The 17,537-nt window shown below is 40.9% G+C and overlaps 1 protein-coding gene across 3 annotated transcripts in view; it reads left to right on the top strand.

Annotated features, from left to right (window-relative positions):
* The window catches only part of MAP2K6 (mitogen-activated protein kinase kinase 6), a 123,570-nt gene that overhangs the window by 75,697 nt on the left and 30,336 nt on the right, over nucleotides 1-17,537 (top strand). For all 3 annotated transcript variants that reach the window (XM_028112641.2, XM_028112639.2, XM_028112642.2), the window contains exons 3-5: nucleotides 14,997-15,045; nucleotides 15,634-15,747; nucleotides 17,363-17,482. In XM_028112641.2, coding sequence (XP_027968442.1) covers nucleotides 14,997-15,045; nucleotides 15,634-15,747; nucleotides 17,363-17,482 — 283 coding nt within the window. The remainder of the gene's footprint in view (nucleotides 1-14,996; nucleotides 15,046-15,633; nucleotides 15,748-17,362; nucleotides 17,483-17,537) is intronic.

The raw sequence follows: 17,537 nt of genomic DNA, 5'->3' as shown, positions 1-17,537 counted from the left end.
TGTCACAAATGCGTTTGGCATATGGGGTCCTATGGAGTTCAGAAAGGTCCCTGGACCTGGATTTTTTGCCTTTTCCATATAGACTTGAGCAAATAAGCAAATCCCTGGGAGAGCCACTACTATAAAACTTGAGTAGAGATGGAAAGATGATATTTGGTAAGGACTCAGCATCCTGACACCTAAATCCTATCCCATATAACTAGAAGGCAAAATGAGGTAAAGGAACCTTTTTTTTTTTTTCTTTTTTAATTAGCAGAGGCTTTGGCCCAAATCCCTAAGTGAGCTCAAGTCCTGATGAAGCAGGATACCCTCTCCTTTAACCTCCCTCTTATTTCTTTTTCTCTCTGTGGGGTGCTGAGAGTACCTCCTGTCCAGTTGGAGATATGACCACCTTACAAAGCAGCTGCTTGGGAGGAGTGGAAATTGCAAGGAAAAAAGTCACAACATAAGTTGTATAGGGACGTATAGGGAGAGGCCATCCCAATGGAAGCTTGAGTTTTCAAGGCCGTTGGTCATCTCTACAAAAGTGCCTCTCTTTCTAAAGGTTTTTGACCTTAACCACGATCCATCCTATCAGAAAGTGCACCCTGGTGTTGGAAAGCGCTAATAAAAATAATCACGTCTACTGTAAGTCTTTGTTGAGGCCATTGGCCATTCCCTGCGGTGGTGTGAACCAACGTTCCACTCAAGAACCTTTAAGTACAGAGCCGAAAGTACACTCTTCCGGGTTCTGCTCTGTGGCTCGAGGGCCAGCCTCACCTTAGACTGGTCCTTTCCTGAGGCTCTGCAGCAGGAGGTTCTTTCCATAGCTGCTATCGAGATTGGTGTTTTTGGTCCTTTTGGTGTTTTTTTTTTTTTCTTCCTGTGGACCTATGACCTGTGTAATTTATAACATCTCCTCTCTGATTGGTTTCTCAAGAGTTTAGACTCAAATATATTACTTCCCTGTACTATCTGTGTAGGACTCTGTGTGATATACTTTTAAAACTTTTCAACTTGAAATTATTGTAGATTCACAGGAGAGGACGAGGAAGTGCACAGGGAAGTCCCGTGTACCCTGCCCCTAGTCTGTGTCCTCCCCTCCACGTTCACATCTTAACACAACTGCCACCCAATGTCAAAACAAAGTGGTATCGATGCAAACCATAGAACTTATTCAAATCTCACCATTATTATAAGTACTCGTTGTGTGTGTGTGTGTATAGCTCTATGCAGTTTTATCACGTGTAGCCTTATGGAACCACTACCATAATCAAGATATTCAATTGTATCAACACCACAAGACTCTTTGGTGTTACTCCCTTATAGTCACGCCCACCTCTAACCCCCAACCCTAATTTCTGGCAACCACTCATCTGTTCCCCGTTTCCATTTTGTTGTCTCATGGTTGCTACATAAACTAAGTTATGCGTCTCCTATTTAAGATTGGCTTTTCCATGCAGCATAGTTTCCTCGAGGCTCATTCAAGTTGTTGCATGTATCAGTAGTTCTTTCCTTGTTATTGCTGAATCCATTCCATGGTATGGATATACCACAGTTTGTTGAACCCTTCAGCCTTTGAAGGAGATATGGGTAGTTTCCAGTTTTGGAAAACTGGGGCTATTGTGACAAAAGTAAGTTTCTGCATGAAAATAAGTCTTCATTTCGCTGGAGCATATGTCCAGTAGTGTGATTGCTGGGCCATTCAGTAAGTCCATTTTTGAAATAACTTCCAAAGTATTTTCCAGAGTGGTTGTACCATTTTACATTCTTATTAGCAATTTGCGATGATCCAGTTTCTCTGCATCCCTGCCAACATTAACACTATTATCCATTTTAGTCATTCTTTTTTTTAAAAATATTTATTTATTTATTTTTGCGTGAGAGAGAGAAAGTGCAAGTTGGGGGGAGGGGCAGAGGGAGAGGGAGGGAGAGAGAGAGAATCTTGATCAGACTCCCTGCTGAGCATGGAGCCTGACATGGGGCTCGATCTCACAACCCTGAGATCATGACCTGAGCTGAAGTTAAGAGTCGGACACTTAACTGACTAAGCCACCCAGGAGCCCCATTAGCCATTCTGATAGATGTATAATGATATATCTTGCAATTCTCATTTTTTTTTTTTCTAATGATGATGCTGAGTAGTTTTAGGTGTTTCTTTTCTTTTCTTTTTTTTTAAAGATTTTATTTATTTGACAGAGAGACACAGCGAGAGAGGGAACACAAGCAGGGGGAGTGGGAGAGGGAGAAGCAGGCTTCCCGCTGAGGAGGGAGCCCGACGTGGGGCTCAATCCCAGGACCCTGGGATCATGACCTGAGCCAAAGGCAGACGCTTAACGACTGAGCCACCCAGGCGCCCCTAGGTGTTTATTTTCTATCTATATATCTTTGGTGGTGAAATGTCTGTGCACGTCTTTGCCTACTTCTTAGATTACTTTTTTAATGTTGAGTTTTGAGAGCTCTTTTCTATATTCTAGACACAAGGAGTTTGTCAGATATGTGATTTAAAAAACATTTTCTCCCAGTCTATAATTTGTCTCTTCATCCTTTTATTTTGATGAAATCCCATCTAGCAATTTTTCCTCTTACGGGTCATGCTTTCGGTGACAATTTTAAGAACCCATTGCCTCACACTTTGTTCTTGTTTTTCAAAATGATTTTGGCTATTTTGGGGCTTTTCCCTTTCCATATTAGTTTTAGAATCAGGTTGTCTATGTCTACAAATGAATTTGATGAGATTTTGGTAGGAATTATGTGTAACCTTTAGATCGATTTGGGAAGAGTTGACATCTTGACTACAATGAGTCTCCTAATCCATGAACCTGGTAGATTTCTGCAAGTCTTTAGATTTTCCTTGATGTCTTTCATCAGCATTTTATAGTTTTTATCATACGGACTCTTTACGGTAGGGTTTGTTAAGATTTATACCTAAGTATTTCATTTTGTGGGGAGCAACTATAAATGATACTCCATTTTAAATTTTGGTTTCCACCTGTTAAGGGTCAGTGTGTAGAAATGCAGTAGATTTTTCTGTGTTGCTCTTGTATCCTGGGACCATACTGAATTCACTTAGTAGTTCTAGGAGCATTTTTGTAGATTCTTTGTGTGTGTGTGTTTTTGTAGATTCTTTATAGAGTTTTCTATGTCTGCAATCATGCCACCTGCAAATAGAGAGTTCTCTTTCTCCTTTCCAAATTGTATTTTTAAAAACTTTCGTTATTTTTTTGCTTTATTTCAGTGGCAAGAATGTCCAGTACTATGTCAGATAAGATTGGTGAGAGTAAGCAACCTTGGTTTGTTGTTAGAGGGAAAGTGTTCAATCTTTACCATTAAGCGTGATGTTAGGTTTTTGTAGGTTGAGGCTTGAAAAAGTTCCTCTCTAGTTGTGGGGTACTGAGGGTTTTTATTGTTAATGTGTCTTGAATTTTGTTAAGTGCTTTTTTGTGCATCACTTGACACGATCATAGATTTTTCTTCTTTGTACTGTTGATATGGATTACATTGTGATTGATTTTTAAATATTAAACGAGCTTTGCATGCCCCAAATAAATTCCATTTGGTTGTGGTGCATTTTAAAAAATACATTGTTGGATTCAATCTGTTGAAATTTTGTTGAGGATTTTTGTGTCTGAGCTCATGAGATATGTTGGTCTGTAGTGGGTTGTTTTGAGTTTTTTTTTTTGGGGGGGGTGTGCTGTTATCTTCTGGTTTTGACATTAAGGTAATATTGGCCTCATAAAACGAATTGGTAAGAGTTTCTTCTGTTTTTTTTTTTTTTCTGGTAGACACATAAATTCTGTATTAATTCTTTTTAAAAAATGTTTGCTAAAATTCTCCAGTGAAACAAAGTGAGCCAATATATTTCTTTTTTCTGGGGCTTTTAAAATACAAAATCAATTTCTGTGATTGTTATAGGACTATTCAGATGACCTGTTTCTTCAAGTTTGGGCAGTTGCTGGTTTTCAAGGAATGGGTCCATTTCTTCTAGGTTGTTGAATTTATAAGAGGAACATTGCTTATAGTACTTCCTGATTATTCTTTGAATGGCTACAGGACATGTTGTGATATCCTATTTTTTCCTGAGACTGGAAATCTGCCTTCTCTCTTGTAATCTGTGTCAGCCTTGCGGGAGGTTTATCAATATTATTGCTCTTTTAAAACATTTTATGTATGCATGTACGTATGTATGTATGTATGTATTTAGAGAGTGCACATGCAAGAGGGGGCAGGGGCAGACAGAGAGAAACTTAAGCAGACTTCCCACTGAGCGCGGAGCCCGACTTGGGGCTCGATTCCATCACCCTGAGCTCAAGACCTGAGCTGAAATCAGGAGTCGGATGCTCAACTGACAGAGCCACCAATCAGGTGCCCTGATTTTGGGGTACAGTCCTATGTCACTCTCCCACTTGTCTTATATTCCTCTCTTTAAACTTTTAGCCCTCATCTTCTGCTAATTTATATTAATTTTCTGTATTTTATGAATTTTATGAAAGCCACAATAAATCCTACCTTGGTGTAAACAAATGAGTAAAAACCTATGCAATGATAAACCCAGTTTCTGTGTTGTCTTTCCCTCCTGTGGTAGAATAAACTTTGAATGTGTTTAATTGATTTTCTTTTTCACTGCGTAAAGCCAAGAGCATCACTTTATTTTGTAGACTAGACCACTTTAGCTCCCGGAGAGCCTTATTATTAGTAGTAGTATTTTAATACTGATGCTTATATTCATAGTCCTAAAGAAGTAGCTTCCACATTTTGTGTTTCTTTTGGCAATTTTTTAAGGTTGGCTTGGTGACTCGTACCATTTATACCCTGCCTTCTTCTGCTGTACTACACAAAAATAAATATCCTGGGACAGAGGTCCATTCTTCCTAGTTCTATGTGTGTGGTCCCTCTGCTTGAGCTCTTTCGCTGAGTAACTGATGCCAATGTGTCTTTGGCTCAGGTTTCTGAGCTGTCCCCATACTTGATTGGCAACAGCTAGTTCTGAATTGATTCTATGCTAGTGAGTATTATTCCAGTTAACCCTCCCAAGAAGCTCAGGAGGCAGGCAGTCAGTACCTGTTACTCTTACTTTATAAGTGAGAAAACAGACCTGTACAAGGTCAGGTGGTCAGAACAGTTGAGCATCACTTCATGGGTAAGAGTTCAGGCTCCAAAAAGCTAATACAAGGTGACCTTTGGAGTACCTTTGACCTTCCGGGGAAGGAATTTTGTAATAAGCCTGTTTCTTTCCCCAGAGGACTAAAATATTGAATAAGCAATAGAGAACATACACCCACAGTTTAACCTCCTGCAGAGATTCAGTGCCCCAGGCAAACTAATATGCCCAGCCCTGGACAGAACACAGTGTCAAGGAATCTAATATGAGCCGTCAGCCTTGGCCCCATCATTTGATGCTTTTGGCAGACTTGATGAGCCCAAAGGCCTCAGGGTTGGGTGGCTTGATCATTTTCGTTAGAGGGGCCCTGGGTGTTGGGAGTAGGTTCCTTGGATTCAATCAGAGTTGGGCTGAAATCATGGCCTTACCACTTGGGAGCAAGTTAGTTAAACTTTGAGCCAAATGGTTTCTCATCTGGACCATGGGAGTAATGATACTCATAAGAGAGAGAGAGAGTATGTGTGTGTGTTTAAAGAATTAAATGAGATGTAGATAAAGCATTGCACTCGATTCAGCCTATATCCCTTTCTCTTTAGGTCAAGACTGAGATTCAAGTGGCATGAGTTTTATTTTCAGCTCTCTTGGGCTGTCTGGCTTTAGCAAATCTCAGCTTTTCTGGGTTCCATTTTTCTCATTCTGGAAAATTGCATGACCCCCTCCTATTCGGTAGAGGTATATACTGCGAGATTAGTACAACACTGGAGTTCAGCAAACGTTTTTTTTTTTTTTTTTTACAAAGGCCAGCTGGTAAATATTTCTGGTTACCTGGGCCCTAACTGGCCCCAGTTGGATATTCTTCGTAGTCTGTTTTCCAACAACTTTTTTTTTTTAAATTTTTTTATTGTTATGTTAATCACCATATATTACATAATTTGTTTTGGTGTAGTGTTCCATGATTCATTGTTTGTTCATAACACCCAGTGCTCCATGCAGAATGTGCCCTCTTTAATACCCATCACCAGGCTAACCCATCCCCCCACCCTCCTCCCCTCCAGAAACCTCAGTTTGTTTTTCAGAGTCCATCATCTCTCCTGGTTCGTCTCCCCCTCTGACTTACTCCCCTTCATTCTTCCTCTCCTGCTATCTTCTTCTTTTTCTTTTTTCTTAAGATATGTTGCGTTATTTGTTTCAGAAGTACAGATCTGTGATTCAACAGTCTTACACAATTCACAGCGCTCACCGTAGCACATATCTTCCCCAATGTCCATCACCCAGCCACCCCCTCCCTCCCACCCCCGACCACTCCAGCAACCCTCAGTTTGTTCCTGAGATTAAGAATTCCTCATATCAGTGAGGTCATATGATACATGTCTTTCTCTGATTGACTTATTTCACTCAGCATAACACCCTCCAGTTCCATCCACGTCGTTGCAAATGGCAAGATCTCATTCCTTTTGATGGCTGCATAATATTCCATTGTGTATATATACCACATCTTCTTTATCCATTCATCTGTCGATGGACATCTTGGCTCTTTCCACAGTTTGGCTATTGTGGACATTGCTGCTATAAACATTGGGGTGCACATACCCCTTCGGGTCCCTACATTTGTATCTTTGGGGTAAATACCCAGTAGTGCAATTGCTGGATCGAATGGTAGCTCTAATTTCAACTGTTTGAGGAACCTCCATACTGTTTTCCAGAGTGGTTGCACCAGCTTGCATTTCCACCAACAGTGTAGGAGGGTTCCCCTTTCTCCACATCCCCGCCAACATCTGTCGTTCCCTGACTTGTTAATTTTAGCCATTCTGACGGGTGTGAGGTGGTATCTCATTGAGGTTTTGATTTGGATTTCCCTGATGCCGAGCGATGTTGAGCACTTTTTCATGTGCCTGTTGGCCATTTGGATGTCTTCTTTGGAAAAATGTCTATTCATGTCTTCTGCCCATTTCTTGATTGGATTATTTGTTCTTTGGGTGTTGAGTTTGATAAGTTCTTTATAGATTTTTGATACTAGCCCTTTATCTGATATGTCATTTGTAAATATTTTCTCCCATTCTGTCGGTTGTCTTTTGGTTTTGTGGACTGTTTCTTTTGCTGTGCAAAAGCTTTTTATCTTGATGAAATCCCAATAGTTCATTTTTGCCCTGGCTTCCTGTGCCTTTGGTGATGTTTCTAGGAAGAAGTTGCTGCGGCTGAGGTCAAAGAGCTTGCTACCTGTGTTCTCCTTTAGGATTTGGATGGACTCCTGTCTCACGTTTAGGTCTTTCAACCATTTGGAGTCTATTTTTGTGTGTGGTGTAAGGAAATGGTCCAGTTTCATTCTTCTGCATGTGGCTGTCCAATTTTCCCAACACCATTTGTTGAAGAGACTGTCTTTTTTCCACTGGACATTCTTTCCTGCTTTGTCAAAGATAAGTTGACCATAGAGTTGAGGGTCCATTTCTGGGCTCTCGATTCTGTTCCATTGATCTGTGTGTCTGTTTTTGTGCCAGTACCATACTGTCTTGATGATGACAGCTTTGTAGTAGAGCTGGAAGTCCGGAATTGTGATGCCGCCAGCTTTGCTTTTCTTTTTCAACATTCCTCTGGCTATTCGGGGTCTCTTCTGGTTCCATACAAATTTCAGGATTATTTGTTCCATTTCTTTGAAAAAAGTGGATGGTATTTTGATGGGGATTGCATTGAATGTGTAGATTGCTCTAGGTAGCATTGACATCTTCACAATATTGGTTCTTCCAATCCATGAGCATGGAACGTTTTTCCATTTCTTTGTGTCTTCTTCAGTTTCTTTCATGAGTATTTTATAGTTTTCTGAGTACAGATCCTTTGCCTCTTTGGTTAAATTTATTCCTAGGTATCTTATGGTTTTGGGTGCAATTGTGAATGGGATCGACTCCTTGATTTGTCTCTCTTCTGTCTTGTTGTTGGTGTATAGGAATGCCACTGATTTCTGTGCATTGATTTTATAGCCTGCTACTTGACTGAATTCCTGTAGGAGTTCTAGCCATTTTGGGGTGGAGTCTTTTGGGTTTTCCACATAAAGTATCATATCATCTGCAAAGAGTGAGAGTTTGACTTCCTCTTTGCCGATTTGGATGCCTTTAATTTCTTTTTGTTGTCTGATTGCTGTGGCTAGGACTTCTAATACTATGTTGAATAGCAGTGGTGAGAGTGGACATCCCTGCCGCGTTCCTGACCTTAGGGGAAAAGCTCTCAGCTTTTCCCCATTGAGAATGATATTCGCTGTAGGTTTTTCGTAGATGGCTTTTATGATATTGAGGTATGTACCCTCTATCCCTATACTCTGAAGAGTTTTGATCGAGAAAGGATGCTGTACTTTGTCAAATGCTTTTTCTGCATCTATTGAGAGGATCATATGATTCTTGTTCTTTCTTTTGTTAATGTATTGTATCACGTTGATTGATTTGCGGATGTTGAACCAGCCTTGCAACCCAGGGATAAATCCCACTTGGTCGTGGTGAATAATCCTTTTAATGTACTGTTGGATCCTATTGGCTAGTATTTTGGTGAGAATTTTTGCATCCATGTTCACCAAGGATATTGGTCTGTAATTCTCCTTTTTGATGGGATCTTTGTCTGGTTTTGGGATCAAGGTAATGCTGGCCTCATAAAATGAGTTTGGAAGTTTTCCTTCCATTTCTATTTTTTGGAACAGTTTCAGGAGAATAGGTATTAATTCTTGTTGAAATGTCTGATAGAATTCCCCTGGGAAGCCATCTGGCCCTGGGCTTTTGTTTGTTGGGAGATTTTTGATGACTGCTTCAATTTCCTTAGTGGTTATAGGTCTGTTCAGGTTTTCTATTTCTTCCTGGTTCAGTTTTGGTAGTTGATACATCTCTAGGAATGCACCCATTTCTTCCAGGTTATCTAATTTGCTGGCATAGAGTTGCTCATAATATGTTCTTAGAATTGTTTGTATTTCTTTGGTGTTGGTTGTGATCTCTCCTCTTTCATTCATGATTTTGTTGATTTGGGTCATTTCTCTTTTCTTTTTGATAAGTCTGGCCAGGGGTTTATCAATCTTGTTCATTCTTTCAAAGAACCAGCTCCTAGTTTCGTTGATCTGTTCTACTGTTCTTTTGGTTTCTATTTCATTGATTTCTGCTCTGATCTTTATTATTTCTCTTCTCCTGCTGGGTTTAGGCTTTATTTGCTGTTCTTTCTCCAGCTCCTTTAGGTGTAGGGTTAGATTGTGTATTTGAGACCTTTCTTGTTTCCTGAGAAAGGCTTGTATTGCTATATACTTTCCTCTCAGGACTGCCTTTGCTGTATCCCAAAGATTTTGGACAGTTGTGTTTTCATTTTCATTGGTTTCCATGAATTTTTTTAATTCTTCTTTAATTTCCTGGTTGACCCATTCATTCTTTAGTAGGATGCTCTTTAGCCTCCATGTATTTGAGTTCTTTCGACTTTTCTCTTGTGATTGAGTTCTAGTTTCAAAGCATTGTTGTCTGAAAATATGCAGGGAATGATCCCAATCTTTTGGTACCGGTTGAGACCTGATTTGTGACATAGGATGGGATCAATTCTGGAGAATGTTCCATGGACACTAGAGAAGAATGTGTATTCCATTGCTTTGGGATGGAATGTTCTGAATATGTCTGTGAAGTCCATTTGGTCCAGTGTGTCATTTAAAGTATTTATTTCCTTGTTGATCTTTTGCTTAGATGATCTGTCCATTTCAGTCAGGGGGGTGTTAAAGTCCCCCACTATTATTGTATTGTTGTCAATGTGTTTCTTTCCTTTGTTATTAATTGCCTTATATAATTGGCTGCTTCCATGTTCGGGGCATAGATATTTACAATTGTTAGATCTTCTTGTTGGATAGACCCTTTAAGTAGGATATAGTGTCCTTCCTCATCTCTTATTACAGTCTTTGTTTTAAAATCTAGTTTGTCTGATATAAGGATGGCCACCCCAGCTTTCTTTTGGTGTCCATTAGCATGGTAAATGGTTTTCCACCCCCTCACTTTCAATCTGGGGGTGTCTTTGGCTCTAAAATGAGTCTCTTGCAGACAGCATATGGATGGGTCTTGTTTTTTAATCCAATCTGATAGCCTGTGTCTTTTGATTGGGGCATTGAGCCCATTTACATTCAGGGTAGCTATTGAAAGGTATGAATTTAGTGCCATTGTATTGCCTCTAAGGTGACTGTTACTGTATGTTGTCTGTATTCCTTTCTGATCTTTGCTGCTTTTAGGCTCTCTCTTTGCTTAGAGGACCCCTTTCAATATTTCTTGGAGGACTGGTTTCCTGTTTGCAAATTCCTTTAGTTTTTGTTTGTCCTGGAAGCTTTTTATCTCTCCTTCTATTTTCAATGACAGCCTAGCTGGATATAGTATTCTTGGCTGCATATTTTTCTCGTTTAGTGCTCTGAAGATATCTTGCCAGTCCTTTCTGGCCTGCCAGGTCTCTGTGGATAGGTCTGTTGCCAATCTAATATTTTTACCATTGTAGGTTACATATCTCTTCTCCCGAGCTGCTTTCAGGATTTTCTCTTTGTCTCTGAGACTCGTAAGTTTTACTATTAGATGTCGGGGTGTTGACCTATTATTATTGATTTTGAGGGGGTTCTCTGTGCCTCCTGGATTTTGATGCCTGTTTCCTTCCTCATATTAGGGAAGTTCTCTGCTATTATTTGCTCCAATATACCTTCTGCCCCTCTCTCTCTTTCTTCTTCTTCTGGGATCCCAATTATTCTAATGTTGTTTCGTCTTATCAAATCACTTATCTCCCGAATTCTGCCCTCATGATCCTGTAGTTGTTTCTCCCTCTTTTTCTCAGCCTCTTTACTTTCCATCATTTGGTCTTCTATGTCGCTGATTCTCTCTTCTGCCTCATTTATCCTAGCAGTTAGTGCCCCCATTTTTGATTGCACCTCATCAATAGCCTTTTTGATTTCGACTTGGTTAGATTTTAGTTCTTTTATTTCTCCAGAAAGGGTTTCTCTAATAACTTCCACGCTTTTTTCAAGCCCAGCTAGTATCTTTAAAGTCATGATTCTGAACTCTAGGTCCGACATCGTACTAATGTCCCTATTGAGTAGGTCTCTGGCTGACGGTACTACCTCTTGTTCTTTTTGCTGAGGTGATTTTTTTTGTCTTGTCATTTTGTCCAGAGGAGAATAGATGAATGAGAGAACAAAATGCTAACAGGTTTACAACGTCCCCAGCAAATATAGTGTATACAAATCAGAGAAGTCCTGAAACCAGGGGAAAAGAAAGGGAAAGAAAGAAAAAAGAAAGAGAGAGAAAAAAAAAGATAAAAACAAAAACAGAACAATACAAAAAAAGCAGAATGTGATCCAATATGATCAGGCTAGTGCATAGATCAGTGCCACACACTAGATTTTGGGCGTATTTTGGTCTGTTAGAAAAAAGTGCCTCCTAAAATTTTAAAGGAAGAAAGACATATATGTACAAAATAAGGGTTGATACAATGAAGGGATAGAAGATGACTGTAAAGATGAAAATTATAAAAGATTTTATAAAAGGACTTGATATGATAAGAAGTTGTTTGAAAAAAGAAAGAAGATTTAAAAAAAAAAAGAAAAAAGGGAGAGAATGTGATCAGGCAGGAGACTAGAACAGAACCATACACTAGTGGTTTAGGGTATATTTTTATCTGTTAGAAGAAACTGTATCTCAAAATTTTAAAGAGAGAACAACTTATATATATGCCAAAAATAAGGGTAACTACTCTGAAGGGATAAAATATGACTCTAAAAATGAAAAATAAAAAATGTTTTTTTTTTTTTTTAAAAAGAGATTGATAAGATGTTGGTTGAAAAAGGGAAAAAGAAAAAGAAAAAAAAACAGTTAACAAAAATTAACTTTGATGAACTAATGAATCATGGTAAAAAAAAAGCCATGAATTCTATGTGCAGTATTCCCCTAGCGCTGGAGTTCTCCCGTTCTCCTTGATCGGTAAACTTGGTCTTGGCTTGCTGGCTGTTCGTGCTGATCTTCTGGGGGAGGGGCCTGTTGCCGTGGTTTCCAAATGTCTTTGCCGGAGGCTGAATTGCCCCGCCCTTGTCGGTCCGGGCTAAGCAAGCTGCTCGGGTTTGGTCTCAGGAGCTTTTGTTCCCTGCAAGCTCCTCATACAGCCTTGGAGGACCAGGGCAAAAATGGTGGCCGCCCAATCTCCACCCGGAGGAGCTGAGAACTCGGGGCCCCGCTCCTCAGTGCGCCCCCAGAGAAAAGCAGTCACTCCCTTGTCCCTGGTCTCCGGCCGCACTCCGTGCTCACCCGGCCTGTGACCGAGCGTTTGTATCTCTGGCACCCGACCCCGTGTGGAGTCTCCAAACCCAGCAGATCCCTGCGGTGCGTTCCCGCGCCGCTCCTCCCCGGGAAGGAAGGGGAGTCTCCCCGGATCTGCCGCTTGTTGGGTCCCTGCTGGAGGAGCAGTAGCCCGACTGGGCCGCAGATGACAGTTTATGGCAACCCCGAGCTGAGAGCCCGCGCCTCGGCTCCATCTCTGCAGCCGGCTTCCCCACTCCGATACCTGGGAGCTCTGGCGCACTCAGGCTCTCCCGGTCTTTCTGTGACCTCGACGGTCCTGAGACCACACTGTCCCTTGAGGGTTCCACCCCCGCTTAGCCACTGGAGCGACATCCCTCCGCGGAGCCAAGTTCTCAAAGGTCCGATTTTGTGCTCCGCGGCTGTAGCACTTGCCAGAAGCGGCCGACGGAGGCCCCCTCCCCCGCAGTCTATCCTCCCGAATATTGCCTCGGAGTCACTTCTCCGCACGTCCTGCCTTCCAGTAAGTGGTCGCTTCTCTGTTCAGAGAGTTGTTGCTATTCTCCTCTTCGATCTCCTGTTGAGTTCGTAGGTGTTCAGAATGGTTTGATCCCTATTCAGCTGAATTCCTGAGACCAGACGAAATCTAGGTCTCCTACTCCTCCGCCATGTTGCTCCGCCCCCCCCCAACAACTTTTTAAACTTGAAAACAGTCACTCTTAGCTGGGCCACAGGCTGTAATTTGCAAAGCCCCGTATGATTACTGGAATACCAGAGCTGGAAGAGGTCTTACCCAATGCCTTCCTTGGATGGCAAGAAAAGGGAGGAAGCCCCTTTTCCGGTTGCTTCATACTTTTTAAAAGGAAGGGTGCTGAAAAACTGCAAGAGATTTTTTATTGTTTATGGTAGTCACACGTTTCAAGTAATATTTGTCTTTATTTCAGAGTTCCATTGCAATTAGTACAAATCATTGATGATGAAAGAAAAATTGCTTTGGAAATTTTGAGAATGAGAAATCAGATCTTTAGAGATGCAATCCTCTGGAAAGTATTTCTGAAGAAAAATTCCCTGCTTATAAACACAAGATATATAAAAACATCACTGGTGTGTACTGGGATGTGTGTGTGTGTGTGTGTGTGTGTGTGTGTGTGTGTGTGTTTTCCTCTGTAGCTCTCCCTCCCAGTTCCTGGTTTTAAGTTGGTCCAGAAAAACTTTATTTTAGGTATTCTATGCATTTCAAAGGGATTTTGAGGTGAGGGAGGGCTTGCCATTAAAACCTTAAATTTATGTTTATATCTGTGTTTATATTCCCATTTTTTCCTTATTGTTTTATTTAGTTAGTTTCAGCAGAAGGGGCAGAATTATAGCACATTAGGGTGGGAAAAATTGTCATGGGCTAAGATTCTTTCCCCCCTTCCTATCATCTTTCCTTCCTTCCATTTTCCCCTATATGTTTCTAGAGAGTTCTACATGGAGTGTCCCCTTAGGAAGACCTGGGTCTTTTTGTTCACCTTTGATTCTGGCAGGCCCAGAATCTTTTGTCTTTTGGTGGTGATACTTTTGGTGCATTTATTTAAGCTCTTAGTTAGTTGCATGGCCAAAGCCAAACATCTTTCTCTTGAGTGGATTGATATCAACCCAGCTAGTATTGAAGTAGTAGAAATACATGCACATGAGGGGACCGTGTGCCTTCTCTATGGAGACACAAAATCAGCCAACCTCTGGGTGCTGAGATGATCCCTGGACAGTGTGTGTGCTGTGTATGGAAGAAATAACACAACTGTCTTAGACACCTGATAGAACAGGAAATATTCTGACCTGCAAACCAGGAGACCTGGGTTAATTGTGACCTTGGGCAAGTCACTGGGTTAGTGTTGTGACCTTGGGCAAGTTACTTCACCTCTCTGGGCCTTTTTCCATCTCTAAACATGGGGACTAGAGAGATTTGGAATTATTATGGTTTATGGATTTTGTGAGTTAACATAACCATATGCTAATTACTATTTTTTTTAAATTATGGGAAAATGTGATGGAATAATTGGGCACATTGGTGTTCTTGGATGAAAGAAAAATTTTGGGGTTTACAAGAATAGTATGTTTATTTATATAATGGTCATATTCGTTGGATATTTACTGTATGCCAGCCATTCTGCTAAGCATTTTACTTGGAATATCTCAGGATATATTAATATCTTCATGTTAAAGAAGAAATAGAAGGTCAAAGAGATTAAGTGATTTATTCATTGTAAAGATTTATTTATTTTAGAGAGAGAGAGAGTGTGTGAGAGCCAGCGTGGGGTGGGGTGGATGGGAAGAGATAAAGGGAAAGGAAGAGAATCTGAAGCACACTCCCTGCTGAGCATGGAGCCCAGTGCAGGGCTTGATCCCACAACCCCGAGATCATGACCTGAGCAGAAATCAAGAGCCAGATGCTCAACCGACTGAGCCACCCAGGCACCCTGGAGATGAAGTTATTTAAACCCAAATATATTTTATTCCAAATCCTGCACTATTAACACTTCTGTGCTACTTTATTTTACTTATGAACTTCCAACTTAACCATAAGGAAAACTCTCTCCAGTTGTATATGATTTGGGAAGGGCATAGTTGACTAAATACCTCATGTTTTTTCTTTTCCTCCTTTTCTTTCTTAGGCCACCTCGAGACTTAGACTCTAAAGCTTGCATTTCTATTGGAAATCAGGTAAGAAAAAAATCACGTTTGCCAGTTAATATCTTGACCATTTCTCATATATGCTTTGTGACTGGCCATTGGAAAATTTATTTTCCATAGCATGCCGTCAAGGGTTGGGTCCAGAAGTTTGAGTTTAAGCAGAAGCAGTGGGTGGTGTTCTTGCTGTTTTGGATGCCTTGTTGAAATCAGGCTAGTGTTGCCCTGGTGGAAGGTATTTGAGGGGAGTAGATGACTGGCTTTGGGGTGCAGTCCTCAAAGTCCAAGTGTAGATCTAGTTGCCAACAGTCAGCAAATGGATTAAATGTATGAGGAAGGGGGCAGGGCTAAGGAGCCAGTAGATAGCTCAAAGTGAGTTTGGAGGCTGAGCTGGAACTGGATCTCTGTAGTGCCCATGACAAGCAGGTGGCATACTCTGTGAGTCTGAACATCTCCTGGTGCTTCCTGCTTGCAGTGGCTACTTGGATAAAACTTCTGGACGTGAAGCTTCTGGACCAGCAATAACCCTTAGAATATTGGGAAAAGCCAGAGAGAGGATGAGGTAGTTTATGTCCTTTATTTTTTTCTTTACTCTTGCATTATTACTATTCTCTCTTGTAGAACTTTGAGGTGAAAGCAGATGACCTGGAGCCTATAATGGAACTGGGGCGAGGTGCGTACGGGGTGGTGGAGAAGATGCGACACGTGCCCAGCGGGCAGATCATGGCGGTGAAGGTAGAGTTGACGCTCCCCAAACATGTTCTGTCTGTGGTATATACGTTTGTCCATCTCAATTGCAAAACGATTCTTTCCATAGATGCAAAACAATCTTCAATGGGGTCAAACAAAGAAGATTTTCTGTAGGGAACAGTATTTCCCTCCAAATGCCTGGAAAATGCCTCCTTTGTTGAGTTGTGTTTACTGGTTTTGTTTTTTATTTTAACTGATAAATCTGACCCCCTCCTTTTAATTTTTTATGTAACCACCATGTCATCGCACTTAAAAGAATTATCAATACTTCTTTAATGTCATGGAATACCAGCTCCAAATTAAAATTACCTGGGTCATCACCATGTTTTTTTGTTGTTGTTGTTGTTGTTGTTTGCCTGCTGGTTGTTGAAATCAGAATCCAAATAAAAGTTCACATACTGCATTTGGTTGTTATGTCTCAAAAGTCTTCTATTCTAATATTCTGTTGCTTTTAAAGAATGGTCCCCGAAAATCAGGAAATCAGAATTGAGGGAGAAAATTTTGTCTGTTTCTGGAAAAAAGGAGGGTAAAATGCATCTTGAGTGAATTTGCATCATTTTTGAGCTGGAAAAAGAAATTTAGAATCATTGCATATTTCTTTTTTTTTAATTTTATTTATTTATTTGAAAGAGAGAGAGAGTGAGCACAAGTGAGGGGAGAGGCAGAGGAAGAAGCACACTCCCTGCTGAGCAGGGAGCCCCACGCAGGGCTCGATCCCAGAACCCCAAGATCATGACCTGAGCTGAAGGCAGGCGCTTAACCAACTGAGCCACCCAGGTGCCCCTCATTGAATATTTCTTGAGTAGATGCTTGTGGGGCTTTGGGGATCCACCGTCTGTACATGAATTCATGGATTTGGGCCTTTGTTAGGAACGTGGATGGTCAGAAGGCTTGGATCCCTTTGTTTTTGGAGAATGGAGGTATCTTTCCCTTACCTTTTAGATTTTGCCATGTGTTCTTCTTCAGACTTTTTGCTAATTAGGCCAAAAATATGAAAGCCTCGTGATATTATATCTTTACTGTCATTTAATGACAGAATCGTATTTCTTTAAGTCTGCATTTGCTGGTGTGACAGGTGTCTCTTCTCTCAGAAGCCCTGGGATAGGAATGAACAGTCTCTCCATTTTTGCTTGGTTCTATCCATTTCTGATAGCTCTGTCCATTCTTTTACAGTTGGTACTTAGTCCAAATATTTTTACTTGTTCCCAAAGAGGGGCTTTTAGATATTTTTGTGGGATCCCGAGTTAGCCACAAAGTCACGAATACTCTGTTCTCTGTACTGAACAGACAGAACACAATAAAGCCGGCTGTTTTTGTGACTTGGAAGGAAGTACATTTGCCAACATTTGCACACTTTCCAAAATATATTATCAGTTTGCTTCTTGCCAGGGATTTTTCAGAAAATCCACTGAAAGTCTTCTTTATTTCTCATTTGTTACAAATAGCTGATCACTAGGGTAAATACTTGAAAGGTTGTTGCTAGAACTTGTTCTGTGAGTTTTGTAGTATTTTCGGGATGGGACTCCTTAAGGTCCCTGCCTTATTAACTGACTCATCCTCAGAGCAGTAACCATACGTTTTTCCATGCATTCCCATTCAGCGGATCCGGGCCACAGTAAATAGCCAGGAGCAGAAAAGGCTACTGATGGATTTGGATATTTCCATGAGGACAGTGGACTGTCCTTTTACCGTCACCTTTTATGGTGCACTCTTCCGGGAGGTAGGTGATCCTTCAACTCAACATCTGGGGAGGACAAGGACTTAAAAAGGTGTTT

Source organism: Eumetopias jubatus, unplaced genomic scaffold (genome assembly GCF_037043125.1).
Source record: "Eumetopias jubatus isolate StellerSeaLion01/CBP00866 unplaced genomic scaffold, mEumJub1_p1.0 scaffold_10, whole genome shotgun sequence".
Classification (NCBI taxonomy): domain Eukaryota; kingdom Metazoa; phylum Chordata; class Mammalia; order Carnivora; family Otariidae; genus Eumetopias; species Eumetopias jubatus.
This window is presented reverse-complemented; position numbering and strand designations above follow the sequence as displayed.